The sequence below is a fragment of the Sebastes umbrosus genome, chromosome 3 (genome assembly GCF_015220745.1).
Source record: "Sebastes umbrosus isolate fSebUmb1 chromosome 3, fSebUmb1.pri, whole genome shotgun sequence".
Lineage (NCBI taxonomy): Eukaryota > Metazoa > Chordata > Actinopteri > Perciformes > Sebastidae > Sebastes > Sebastes umbrosus.
In genome coordinates this window covers 25083494-25096117 of record NC_051271.1, presented here as the reverse complement: position 1 = coordinate 25096117, position 12624 = coordinate 25083494, and the positions used below count along the sequence as shown (strand labels likewise).

The window sequence follows — 12624 nt, the reverse complement described above, 5'->3', positions numbered from 1 at the left end:
TTGTGCAAAGTATGGGATGCATTCAAGAAAAGCAGGTATTTCATGATTTTGGCATTTGGATAGAATATGTCAGCACACGTTTTGTGCCTTTACCATGTTTTTAACATTATGGTAGTAGGTATGCTGAACTTAACAACTTAATGTGCACAGTAGGATTTTAAGTGCAGTTTTTTTTTTTAACAATAATGCAATAGAGGAAATATCTGACACAAAGAAAAGACAGAATCTGTTTGGATTCATTATGCCATAAAAAACCCTCAAAAAAAACCCAATTTCAATCAAAAGCCATATCACTTAGTGTTTTTATTTACAATAATTACAGGTTCAACAAAAGTCGTATTCAAGTACACTCTGGAAAGAGTATCAAACCCGCTCATTTTGTATTTTGTGCCACTGATCTTTTTTTGTCCTCCCCAGTAATTTCCACTGCGTCGTCTCTGCTGTGTGTGTGAGCACTGAGCACCATATCTACCTGGGTGGCCGATGCACCTGCGTGCCTCAGCAGGCTGCGCAATTAATTAAGGCATCTCCAAAAGCACGCGCATCTGGAGGCGACTCTTCCTCCTCTAGGCTGCGCGGGTCATGACGTTACACGTACAGTCCCACACGCGCTGCCGGCTGGATCTCCGCGATGTTTTATTGACCGCTGGTTGTTTAAAAGAGACGAGGAGACGAGGTCTGACTGCAGTGGGTGCTGTTGGCTGACTGAACTTGTGAGGAGAGAGAGAGACACAGAGAGAGAGAAAGAGAGAGCGAGCGAGAGAGCGAGCTGTGCGCGTCTCACACACAAACACTCACTCACACACATTGGGGTCACTCGGACTGGTTTCCACTCCTGCACCTCCTGAATATCGCACATGAACAGTCTGGGAGGACGTCAGCAGACCTTTCCTACCTGTGCGCCCTCACAAACTCTGCTGTCTGATTGTTTCCTCCGCGGTTTCCTATAACCGGCGATTTTGGATTTACGCAGAACAACAGGAAAGCAGCGTGGGCGCGTTATCATGGATTTATGGATAAAGTTGATGTTGTTGTGCTGCTGCTGCTTTGGAGCAAGTGCAGACTTTGACGGCAGGTAAGTGCACATGGTTCACATGATTTGCAGAAGCCGATGCTTTTGTGAAACAACGGTGATTTTGATTAAGATCTTGCATCACACTTCAATCCGGCTGTTTCTGAAGAAAGAGACTGCACCTTTGGTTATAAAGATATAGCACACTTGCTGGAGAGTGGTTGCAAAACATGTTGCTCTTGTTAAAATTGTGCGCGCTCCTGTGCGTAAAGCCAAGCTGGTTCGTGGTGATCCAGTCTATTATCTATATAACTTTTATTGTTATGATGCAAACAGTAATAATCCAAGAAGTGCATCCAAACAGAGCACACATTGCTGTTCTAGCAGCAGCAGCAGCAGCAGCACTGTTTCCATGTGCAAATATTCCATCAAGCGGTGATCTTGTCTTAGTGTGCAGATATCAGGGCTGATTATAAAGTGATGTGACAGCACGTTGCCCGGTGCTTCATGTTCAAACACGAAGCTGATGAAGTATGTGCAGACTGGAGGTGTGCAGAATGTGCCAGACCCCAAAGAATGCATGTGTGTCCGAGATTTGGATCTGCCTATAGGTGCATCTGAGTTAATGAACATGATAAGATGGATGGATTCTTTCCCCCACCTTTTTACAACCATGCATCATAAAACCAAGTTGTAATTTAGCTGTAACCCTGGGCCATTCCTTTGAAACAAGTATGTAAAAACATCTTTCCAAAAATGTGTTTGCTCCAGTCATGTTCACTTGCAGAATACTCATTTGTTGCACTATTTGTGAGTTTAAAGAGGTGTGTAAAATCGACACTATTCCACCTCTTATTCTGTGTCATATTGAGCTGGATTAGAGCTCAGAGTAAAAATTGGACTGAAAACCATCCAAACAGCGAGAGAGTTACACAAACACACACAGACTCATACTGCCAAATTTCCTGCATCTCCAGCAGAGAATGCAGCCAAGTATTGTACTTTATTTTTCCTCGTGTATCTCTGTCAAACAGCCTCGGCCCCCAAAGCAGGATCCTCTCTCATGTTTCAAATATTCAAATGAATGAAAAAAGTTTTTGAAGATCATTGGAACTACTTGTTATTGAAATAGTGTGCCTGCATTTAAAAAAAAGCCCCTCTTTTAGACTGACTGCCACTCCACCTGCTTGTTGATAGATTCTGACATCTGGAGGTATAGAGACTTGTTTTTCTCCTCCTCTGCTCTTTCAATTCAATTCACTTTCTTGCTGCTGTGTTCAAAAGTGTTTCAGAAGAAGCGATTTGGTTATCAAAGGTTCGAGCGAGAAGTAAAAGTGTGTGTGAGAGAATGAAGCAGAAATATTACAGAAAATGTGAGTTGAGCACATATAATATTATTATTTTCTTTTTTTTTTTCTTAATCACCTTGGCTAATGTCTGTGTGACGGGCCACGGTCTGGCGGCTTTAACTTGTATTTCACGCATTGCCTTTGTGTAATGATCATTTGCTTTAACCTAGCAGCAGCAGCACATTATTAACATCCCTGCTGATGGAGTGGCTTGTCACCATGACCATAATTTGACAATTTTTATGGGTATAAACTTGCCTGGGCCTGAGTCTCTGCCTCAATATTAATTCATTGAGAGAATATCCCCTGAGACCAAGCACAAGCAAAAAAAAAAAAGCCATTTATTACCTGCTCTCTCTTACTTATTGCCTTTTAGAGAGCGTTGCTAACAGGCTTATCCATCTAGTCCTGAAGGGTCCTTCACGGGCATCATTGGCAAGATCATTTTGTTCTCCCAGAGCTGCGCACATTTACCAGCTAAAAACATTGTGCTGTTGTTGTTGCCACTCTTTATTCCAACAGAGCCAATTTCCTGCCATGTAACATAGACGCCTAAATGAAAGGGAACACATGCAGCAGAGGATATTCTTCCCTAGTGATGTCACTAAAAGTCCAACTCAGCCAAGCAACACATACCAGACCTCCTCGGTAATAATCCAAAGCCGTGGACTGGTGCCAGGTTGTGTTGGCGTTGTAATAGCAGACCCACATTTGGGCTTTCAGGGGTTGAGAATGAGTGCGAAAATACTGCCGAAGTCACATTTTATGGGTAGCCCAACAGGCAGTTTGAAGTAGAAAAATAATACATTTATAGATTTCTCAGTGTTCAACATCTAGCGTTTGTCACAACGTCGTAATGAAGAGTGTGCCGACATCTTTATTAGGAGTCGTAGAAGAGATTTAAAGCGTAACCTTGCCATATGTTTTCTGAGCGTGAACAATAAATGGAGTCAGACTCCACTGACCGACTGTTCAGCGTTGTATTTTATTGAGAAACATGCATTCAAGTGCTGTACCTCACTAAACAAGACATATGAACTTTATCAGATACCGGTGGAAAAACTCAGCATACAGCGTTTCAGTTTATGGCTAACATAACTTCTCTCCAGCTATTCTGTTGTCGTTCTCACTCAGCAAACAGGACAGATTGGGAGTTATTGGAAATCAATTGAGAAACTATACACTGTATTGAAATATCGTGGACAGTTAAACCTACACTGGTCACCATAACAGCCTAGTATGGAACTGAAGTATTACCGGCATAGACATTGACATTTTGCTGTGTCCCTTATACAAAGAAAGAAAGGGAGTAGCGAGAGTTGCAGCAAGGTTAGGCAGCTTGTGTGCACAATCTGTTTCACAATAAACTCTGTGACCAGACATTTTGTAATGCTTTTCAACACTCCTGTAATAAATACAAGGTTTGTGATTTAAAACTGGGTTAGACATATATAAGGGCGTCAATGGGCAAAAATAAAATCATAATAACCTTTTAGCATATTGTAATTCAAGTGGTCTGAGGCTCTTTTTTGAAGCGCATGCTTACGCCTGTGCTTGTCTGGTTGGGCAGGCTGAGGACAGAGAGGGGAGAGCTGACGGAGGAGGGCTGTATTTTCAAATACTGAAGCTTTCTTTTGCCCTTTCCAGTAAAACTGTCTACCACAGCTTTATTAAATGTTAACACTGTGCCGGACTTGATTCTGTGCTAATTTGTAAGTCTGTAGTCGGTGGTGTTGAATCCCACAGCGGTGAAATAAACCAACTGGAATCAGGACAACAGAGTCTTTTGCTGTAAAAAACCTTTTCAGGCTACATCTACTGTAGACATGCCATGCTAGTACTTACAAGCGCTTCATTCCCTTTAGAAGAAAACATCCTATTAGCGCTTGTATTGCAGCACTGAACATGCTCTTAGCGGTTTGTTTGGAACGAGTGCACTTACAGTTGTTGCCAACATCTACCTCTTGTTCCTACGGAGGTTGAATGCACTTATTGTAAGCCACTTAGGACAAAAAAGTCTAAGCAATGTAACATAGTGTAAAAGAAGGTATTGCTTTGCATTATATTTCAAGATGTTTCCAACATTTTGCTCCTCCATAGATGTGAATGAGGGGGACATCTTTCATTATGGTGCTCTATTGAAGTGCAGCCTGAGAAGTGCCACAGCATGGAGTCAAAACACATATTCTTACATCAGAAGTGTCAACAAAGACATTTTAGTAGCGTTTATTGCAGAGCTATTGTGTTGCATTGCATTACATCATGCAGGTGTTTTTATTTTTTTGGCCACTCAGTGAATACCTTCCAATATGTCTTCTTTGTAAGGAAAATTATTTATTTTAATAGGCCAGCTGATTTCTCACTTTAAATCTTTACCTCAGATACATATGAGTCAATATCCCACATGGCGATGAGTGTTAATGTGATAGACTTGGCAGTCTGCGTGCAGATCTGGCAGCGCGTGTGGCCGAGGTGGCTCATTAAGACGCCAGACACCTTTTCACTCCACAAGCTCATGCCTTCAGCTGAGCCCGGCAGGTCCGAGCAAGTCTTTCACACCAGGATGCTACAAGTGCAGCCGTCAACAACTATGGGTGTTTGTGAGAGAAATCCATTCAACGGGCACGCTTTGCATGCTTCAGTATGATTTCATGGATGGATGATAGATAGATTAAATTATATACCTTCATGGTCCTGATTATCATGCTACACCCCACAATGCTCCTCTGAGCGATGGACTCGCTGCTCTTCACTGTCAGGAAGGGGATATCGGCCAGCTCTGTATCCATTAGTAAAACAATGGAAGACGGATGGCGTCCCCGTAGTGAATATCAACCTCTCAGGTTCTCCTGGAAGAACCTTGTCTGATGGTGTGTGCTTGAGAAGAGGTGTCACACGGCATGCGTGAAGGGTAATAATTATCTGCTTGAGTTCCTTCAAGGCTTAGTGTAATTTGGGATCATTATTCAGAGCCCCAGGGTAATAAATACAGGTATTATGCTCGAGTCCATTTGATATGCCAGCTTCCTGCTCAGTAGAATATCACTTGGGACAAGATGTATCTGACAAAATGCTCTTCTTTTTTTGTGTGGCGTCACTGTAACTCCCATCGTTAATTGAGATTCATCGTCAATTTCAAGCCATGAATGTTCTAAGAAAATGTTTATTGCTGCAGTGTTGGTGTGATGAATCGGTGAGCGGGCGACTTGTATTAAACCTTCAGTTTCAAGTTCAGAGCGCGTTACGGTACACGACTGCCTCCGGCTGAATTCAGCATGAAGGGAGGACGGAGAGCATGAAACTGGATTCCATATTCACTATATGAGTGCGTATATACAGTATATATATATATATATGGAAATGTATATATGTATAAGAGTAGAGGAGAAAGAATTAGAGGAAACTATTTGATTCAATAAAGCAGGACCAGTTGAATCTCATGAGGTCCCTGTCTCCTTATTGCCCCTAGACACCTCTCGCCCACCATCCTCTGGGAGCCCGTAGGAGTTCAAACTCTCCTCCTTTGTTCATCGTCTTCTTAACGTCATATGCTCAGAGTCAAATGTCGTGCCCTTCTGATCCCGGCATGTTGAGAAAACTTCATATATACAGTATAGATATATATTTATTTTTGTTAAAATCCTCTGGGCAAAGAAAATATCAGCTCTACCACATTATCATTTCCTGCTACTGGAAAAACAACTAGAAATCTTACATTCAATTGCCAAAATAGACTTTTTCTCGGTTCCATCTGATTGTTATGGCTGCCTCATCTGTCTGTTGTTTCCATTATGATGATAATTTTACATTTCATCAACCTCGATCTTTTTTGGATATGCATGTACAAAGAATAGGGCTGCAACTAATCAGCCTTTTATTTTCTCTACTTATGGTTTTGGTCTTCAAAGTGTCAAGTTGATGTTTACAAATTCCTTTGCTTCCAAAACCCCAAAATAGGGCTGTTAATAGATTAAAATATTTAATCGTGATTAATTGCAAATTAATTGCACATTTTTTTTTCTGTTCAAAATGTACCTTAAAGGGAGATTTGTCAAGTATTTAATACTCTTATCAACATGGGAGTGGGCAAATATGCTTGCTTTATGAAAATGTATGTATATATTTATTATTAGATATCAATTAACAACACAAAACAATGACAAATATTGTCCAGAAACCCTCACAGGTACTGCATTTAGCATAAAATATGCTCAAATCATAACATGGCAAACTGCAGCCCAACAGGCAACAACAGCTGTCAGTGTGTCAGTGTGCTGACTTGACTATGACTTGACTCAAACTGCATGTGATTATCATAAAGTGTGCATGTCTGTAAAGGGGAGACTTGTGGGTACCCATAGAACCCATTTTCATTCACATATCTTGAGGTCAGAGGTCAAGAGACCCCATTGAAAATAGCCATGCCAGTTTTTCCTAGCTAAAATTTAGCATAAGTTTGGAGCGTTAATTACCTCCTTCGTGACAAGCTAGTATGACATGGCTGGTACCAATGGATTCTTTAAGCTGAGCCCGCTACAATCGTCAAAAGAACGATCGCGTTAATGTGTTAAAGAAATTAGTGGCGTAAAAAAAGAATTTGCGTTAACGTGTTATTATCGCGTTAACTCTTTGACAGCCCTAAATATTTCCATTGTCGATTAATCTGCTGATTATTTTCTTTAGTAATCGATTAGTTGTTTGGTCTATAAAATGTCGATCTGTGTTTCCCAAAGCCCAATATGACGTCCTCAAATGTCTTGTTTTGTCCACAACTCAAAGATATTCAGTTTACTGTCATAGAGGAGTAAAGAAACCAGAAAATATTCACATTTAAGAAGCTGGAATCAGAGGATTTAAACTTTTTTCTTCTCAAAAATTACTCAAACCGATTAATCGGTTATCAAAATAGTTGGCGATTAATTTAATATTTGGCAACTAATTGATTAATTGTTGCAGCTCTACCCAAATATATACAATTTTCTATCATAGAGGACCGAGAGAACCAGTAGATATTCACGTTTTAACAGTAGGAACCAGTGAATTTTTGGCTCTTAACGAATGGACAAAATAATGTGAATACCAAATGAGGACATTTCCCATCACATCTCTTTGCACAGGATGACTACATTGGCCGGCGTTGTGAAGTTGAAACTTATTAGCGGCATATTAGTTATCTAAACAACATCTGGCTATCAACACCATTAGATGTGATTTTAAAAGCAACTTGCGGAGACATAAAGAAATAGGCGAGCGAAGAAGAGCTGGCAGAATAACAAGCGTCAGTCACGCAATTAGTTTTGATGTTACAAAACAAAACAAAAAAAATCAATTTCTAAATTGAGAGATCAAGGAACAAGACTAGTGCTATGGCAGAGATTCTGGTATTTGAAAAGAGCTTTTATTTGAGGCCAATAAACCTGGACTGTTGATGGAGCCTTGGAAATCAAAACATCTATTTAAGCCACAGAATATTTTGTAAACTGTTAAATGTGATCTGGCATGGGCAGCATTCTGCCGGGAGTCATCCGATGCAATGATTGCTTTGTAATGTCATATAACTGCACAGGAAATGACACCATTGGGTTCTACAGGAGGAGCAGGTGCGCCGTCGCGGCATAAACTCTTCCCACATGATGCCTCCATATTCTAAGATGATAATTACCGCATGAATACATTAAAGAGTGTACTAGATCATCAGGGGGAAATCACTGAAATGTCATGGGAGGTTGTTGGGTGTGTGTGTGTTTTTTTTTTTTTTAAATGTGTCACCACCATCCTGCAAATGAAGTGAGTTTTGCCACAGGCTGAGATGCTTTATGTAGTTTACAGTATGGAGGGACAGCAGGTGCCATATTTGGGCATGTGCTTGTGGGTGGGTGCATGTCACCAGCAGAGATAGTGGCATCCAAACCTAGCTGCTGTCCAGACCTCTCCGTTCCTTTTTTTCATTAAATCTCCTTTCCTTTCTTCTCCTCTCCTCTCCTTTTCCTTGTGTTTCCTCTCCTCTTCCTCAGCACTACAATACTTACAATTAGAACTACTTATCTATGTATATATTGTACACTGTACAGATGTTTTTACAGTTTGACATTACGTTTTGACATTTCATCTGCTCCCTTTGTACTGTATATACTACAGATATTTACATTCCATCTGCAGCTTAGTGTCCCACACTAAAAGATATTTACAATCTTAACAGATGTTGAAAATGTGAGAGACCCAACACATAATGAACATGTTATGATAAATTTAACAATTTTGCTCCTATAGTGTGTCGGGAGGAATGATTTGGCCAAAACAGCTCATCACACACTAACAGATTCATTCATGAACATCAAGAATCCCGACTAAAAAACAATCTTTCATGTTCAAACGTGACTTTAGTGCAAACAAACATGGCGGACGACTGGCAGGAAGGATTAGTGATGTTAGTTTTTGCTCTACTTTGTACTGAAAATTCATGAAGGATGGATGGATGAAGTCATGGAGACATGTTAAATAAACACTTGTGTTGTTGCCACAAATCAACAAGTAGGTCCTCCATTTCTGAGGCCTATCTTACTACTTTATGCTTTGTGTTTTGAATTACCTAAAGCATTAGCTGCGGATGACGGCGGTGGTTGTCCTTCCGCTTAAGTCAGCTTAATTCACAATTGGCTATCTTTCTTTCCTACGTGATGGTGTCATCGGCTGTCCTCGGGGTTCCCCCACACACAACAGGATATCCCATCGTAAATATTGAACATGTTTAATATTTATGATTTGAAATCGTGCAGCCAGAATAGACTTCCAAGCAGATATCGAGGGATGTAAAAAAACACTCTTATAGCTCACACGACAGGAATATCTGGAAGGATAACATTTAGATCCATCAAAAAATCATCGGAGCCTTGCTGACGATTGTCGGAGGGTGGAATCAGGCCCAAAATCTGCTTGATTTTTGCGTAGTGTGTACCCGGCATTAGTTTATTCCTTTGTACATATTTAATCCCATACTTATTTATTACTTGTATATTGAGTCAATACAACTCAGCAAACGTGCAATATCTTGCTGTTTTTATAGGTCAGGCAAATACGTATTTTCTATTTCTATTCATAATATATATTTTTACTCTTCTTTATTTTTATTAGTGTTTAATATGTATGCACCGCCAGTCTCCTCTCCTCTCCTACTTGGAGTTTTTCCCTGCCTGACTACCTCCCTGCTTTCCAGGCAGCAGACAAACATTTTCCCTGGATCTGCCACTCTCACTTAGCATCCATCGGGGTTTTTTTTTTTTTTTCCAAAGAGGTGATTGGCAGCGGGGCCAAGCATTAGCATTTCCTCATCTTGGCATAGAGACACTAACAGGCAGGGATAGTGGCAAAGGATGTGCCTTGAATACTGAGCAACAACCTCACTCTCTCATCTAGGCACAAAAGAAGGAATCCATTGTGTAAAAGAAGTATATCAAGATAATCTCTCCTCTGTTTTGTAACCAGATTACAGTGTTTCCTGTGTACAACTAATAACCTGCATAGTCAGTTCAGGTCGTATTGGATTTATTCAGTGATCTACACACACCTGCTTCTGATTTATTTTTTACTTTGCTAGATTTTAGGTAACATCTCAGAGCCAGCCTCTCAAAGTATGCGGCTCGGGTTTTCATCAGTATCCTTAAATGGACTCATTCCTTCGCCCCATTCTCTCCATAAATATGTGGTGAGCCTTGGTACAGTCAGATAAAAAGGTAATCCACATGCACTGTCTGCCAAGAAGCTATTTCTCGCTCTGAGCAGAATAGAACATGGTGTAACAAAAACATCCGGCTGTAATTTCTCTTACTGGAATTGCAGTGCTTTGGAAATAACCTATATCTCTATAAACACTAATGCGTGCATGTTCACCCTGCAGCAGGATGATATTATCTTCCACTGTCATAGGTTCTTTGAACATATACGGTACAGTGGCACATACATGTATTAATTTAATAGATGGAGATAGGAGACATACTGTATTTTCATATTTTCAAGGGCATCAGGCACTACGTAGCTTCGAATCTGTTTCACAAGCCTTGTAATGAACCCAGCAGTAATGTGGTCTTCTCAGTTGTGAGTGTCAGCGGTGCACCGATGCAAACTGAAGGATGAATTCAAATCGGGTCTGGCAGGCTTTCAACACAGGTTTCCCTTTTGACATCGCACAAACCAACATGATCTGATGTGCTATCGGTTTTATTTCCATGACACAAAAGATAATCTGGGCAGTGAAAAGACAGCCTTCAACACCCTGGGAAAGTCTACTTTTATATTTTATTCAATTTTTCAAGCAAGAATGTGAAACATATCCTGGTCTCAGCTTCTCAAATGGGACTATTTGCTGCTGTTCTTTGTTTAATATGATATTAAACTGAAAGCCATCACCTTGGGATCTGGCAAATTTTAATAGGCATTACAACAACACTCCGCGTGTCATGGAGACGCATTTTTAGCTTTTCGTGTGTCATTTGTACGCCAAGTAACAAAACTACGGTAACGGCTGCAGTTACGTTTAGGCAACAAAACCACTTAGTTAGGTTTAGAAAATATGGTTGGGCTTAAAATAAGTACCTAAACCTATGGCGTAGCCACGGGTGTGCCAGTGTGTGCCTGTGCCACCCAACGAGGTGCAGAATGAATTTTTAGTTATAGCGTTGCTAAAATGAGTTACTATTACTAAACAAAACAATCCGCCACTATCCATCTGCAGCCGTTCTATATTTCTACTCGTGGGAGTTTGCAAACCTAAACACACATTTAGCAGGGAAAAAGTAATCAGCAGTCGTTGCGTGCGGCCGGGACTAGGAGAGGCTACACAGAAAGCTGCCTGGGCCGGTAGAAAATGGAGCGGCAGTCATCTCTTGCTGCATTCACTTGCACTAGGACATCGGTGTTCCGCTCTCGTGAATTTCCAACCAGCCACAACTTTTCATAAATATATACTAAGGTGGCAGCTGGGGTGGCTGTAATAGTGTTAAAACTGCCAAAAAATGTTCTGCTTGCGCTCTCCGGGCTCTCAAATAAAGGGCCTCTCCATCTCAAAGTCCTGGGCTGAATTTCATTCCCAGTTCGCCTCTGGATCATGTGACACACCCAGTTTTTCTGATGTACACCCACAGTTTTTTTTGGCTACGCTAGTGACGAAAACTAAGTAAAATACGGTAACAATCTAATATAAGTATGGAAAACAGATCACATGCGTCACTAAAAAACACGTCTCAAATGTCACTAACGTACCTTACAAAACAAAACACTGGTCTCCTGGCTCAAAGTCCTGGGTTTGTTGGACCCATCCACCTCTCCAAACACCCGCCGTAAGCATTCTTTCTCACTTTTTATTCTACGTCACTAGCTCTGAGTGTAGCATATTTACACGGCTCTGTTTATATTGCAGTCAGTACAGACTACATGTGACAGAACGTTCAGTGCTATTGAAGCGCGATTATATACTTAAAAGCATATACACAGATTAGTCAAGTCAGTTTTATTCATACGCAACCCCAAATTACAAATTTGCCTCAAAGGGCTTTACAATCTGTACATGACAATAATAAAAACCCTTTAACAGGTAAAAAGAATGGAAATTACTGTTATTCATGCCAATGAAAAGACTTAATACTAGTCTTTTCTCTCTATACAGCAGGAAAATGAAATGAATGTGAGCGCTTTGAAGCATCCTTCCAAACAACATTGAAAAGACCCCTGCTTTTCATTAAGACACTTTAATTGGCTATGAACTAATTATGTCATCCCCTCACAGGTGGCCGCGGCAGATGGCCTCGTCCAACGGCCTGTGTCGATACGGGGCCAGGGTGGACTGCTGCTGGGGATGGACACGCCGTTCCTGGGGTCACTGCCAGCGTGAGTGCCACCATGCCTGCTGCTGCTACTGGGGGCAAACAGGGCTAACAAGGTTGCGAGGTTTCAAGCTGGGGTCAAAGATGCTATTAGACACGGGAGATGCTGCAGCACTACAACAGTAACCAGGGGCTCTGGGAGACACACACACATGCACCTTGTCACAACAGAAACACATACAGCTAATGGAGCGTCACACCTGGGACAATCTTTGAGTAAAGATTGATGGTAATGGCCGGTTGGACCCGGAGGAAAAGCTGACATTTATATTCACGCTGAGGGTGGCCATAATGAGGGAGAGGCTGTAGCTGCAGGTGAACACATTCAAGGGTAGATGGGAGATTGATTATAGATTATAATTGTGAAAAAACAAGCAAGGTAACGCTG

At 41.1% G+C, this 12624-nt stretch overlaps 1 protein-coding gene across 4 annotated transcripts in view; it reads left to right on the top strand.

The window, feature by feature from the left end:
• Window positions 1-574: 574 nt before the first annotated feature.
• npnta (nephronectin a) overlaps window positions 575-12624 on the top strand; it is a 57792-nt gene continuing 45742 nt past the window's right edge. For 2 of the 4 annotated variants that reach the window (XM_037764768.1, XM_037764769.1), the window contains exons 1-2: window positions 576-1075; window positions 12140-12240. In XM_037764768.1, the coding sequence (XP_037620696.1) occupies window positions 1005-1075; window positions 12140-12240 (172 nt within the window). In that variant the 5' untranslated portion in view covers window positions 576-1004. Of the gene's footprint in view, window positions 1076-12139; window positions 12241-12624 lie in introns of all 4 variants that reach the window. The other 2 variants (XM_037764767.1, XM_037764770.1) reach the window with 2 other exon arrangements.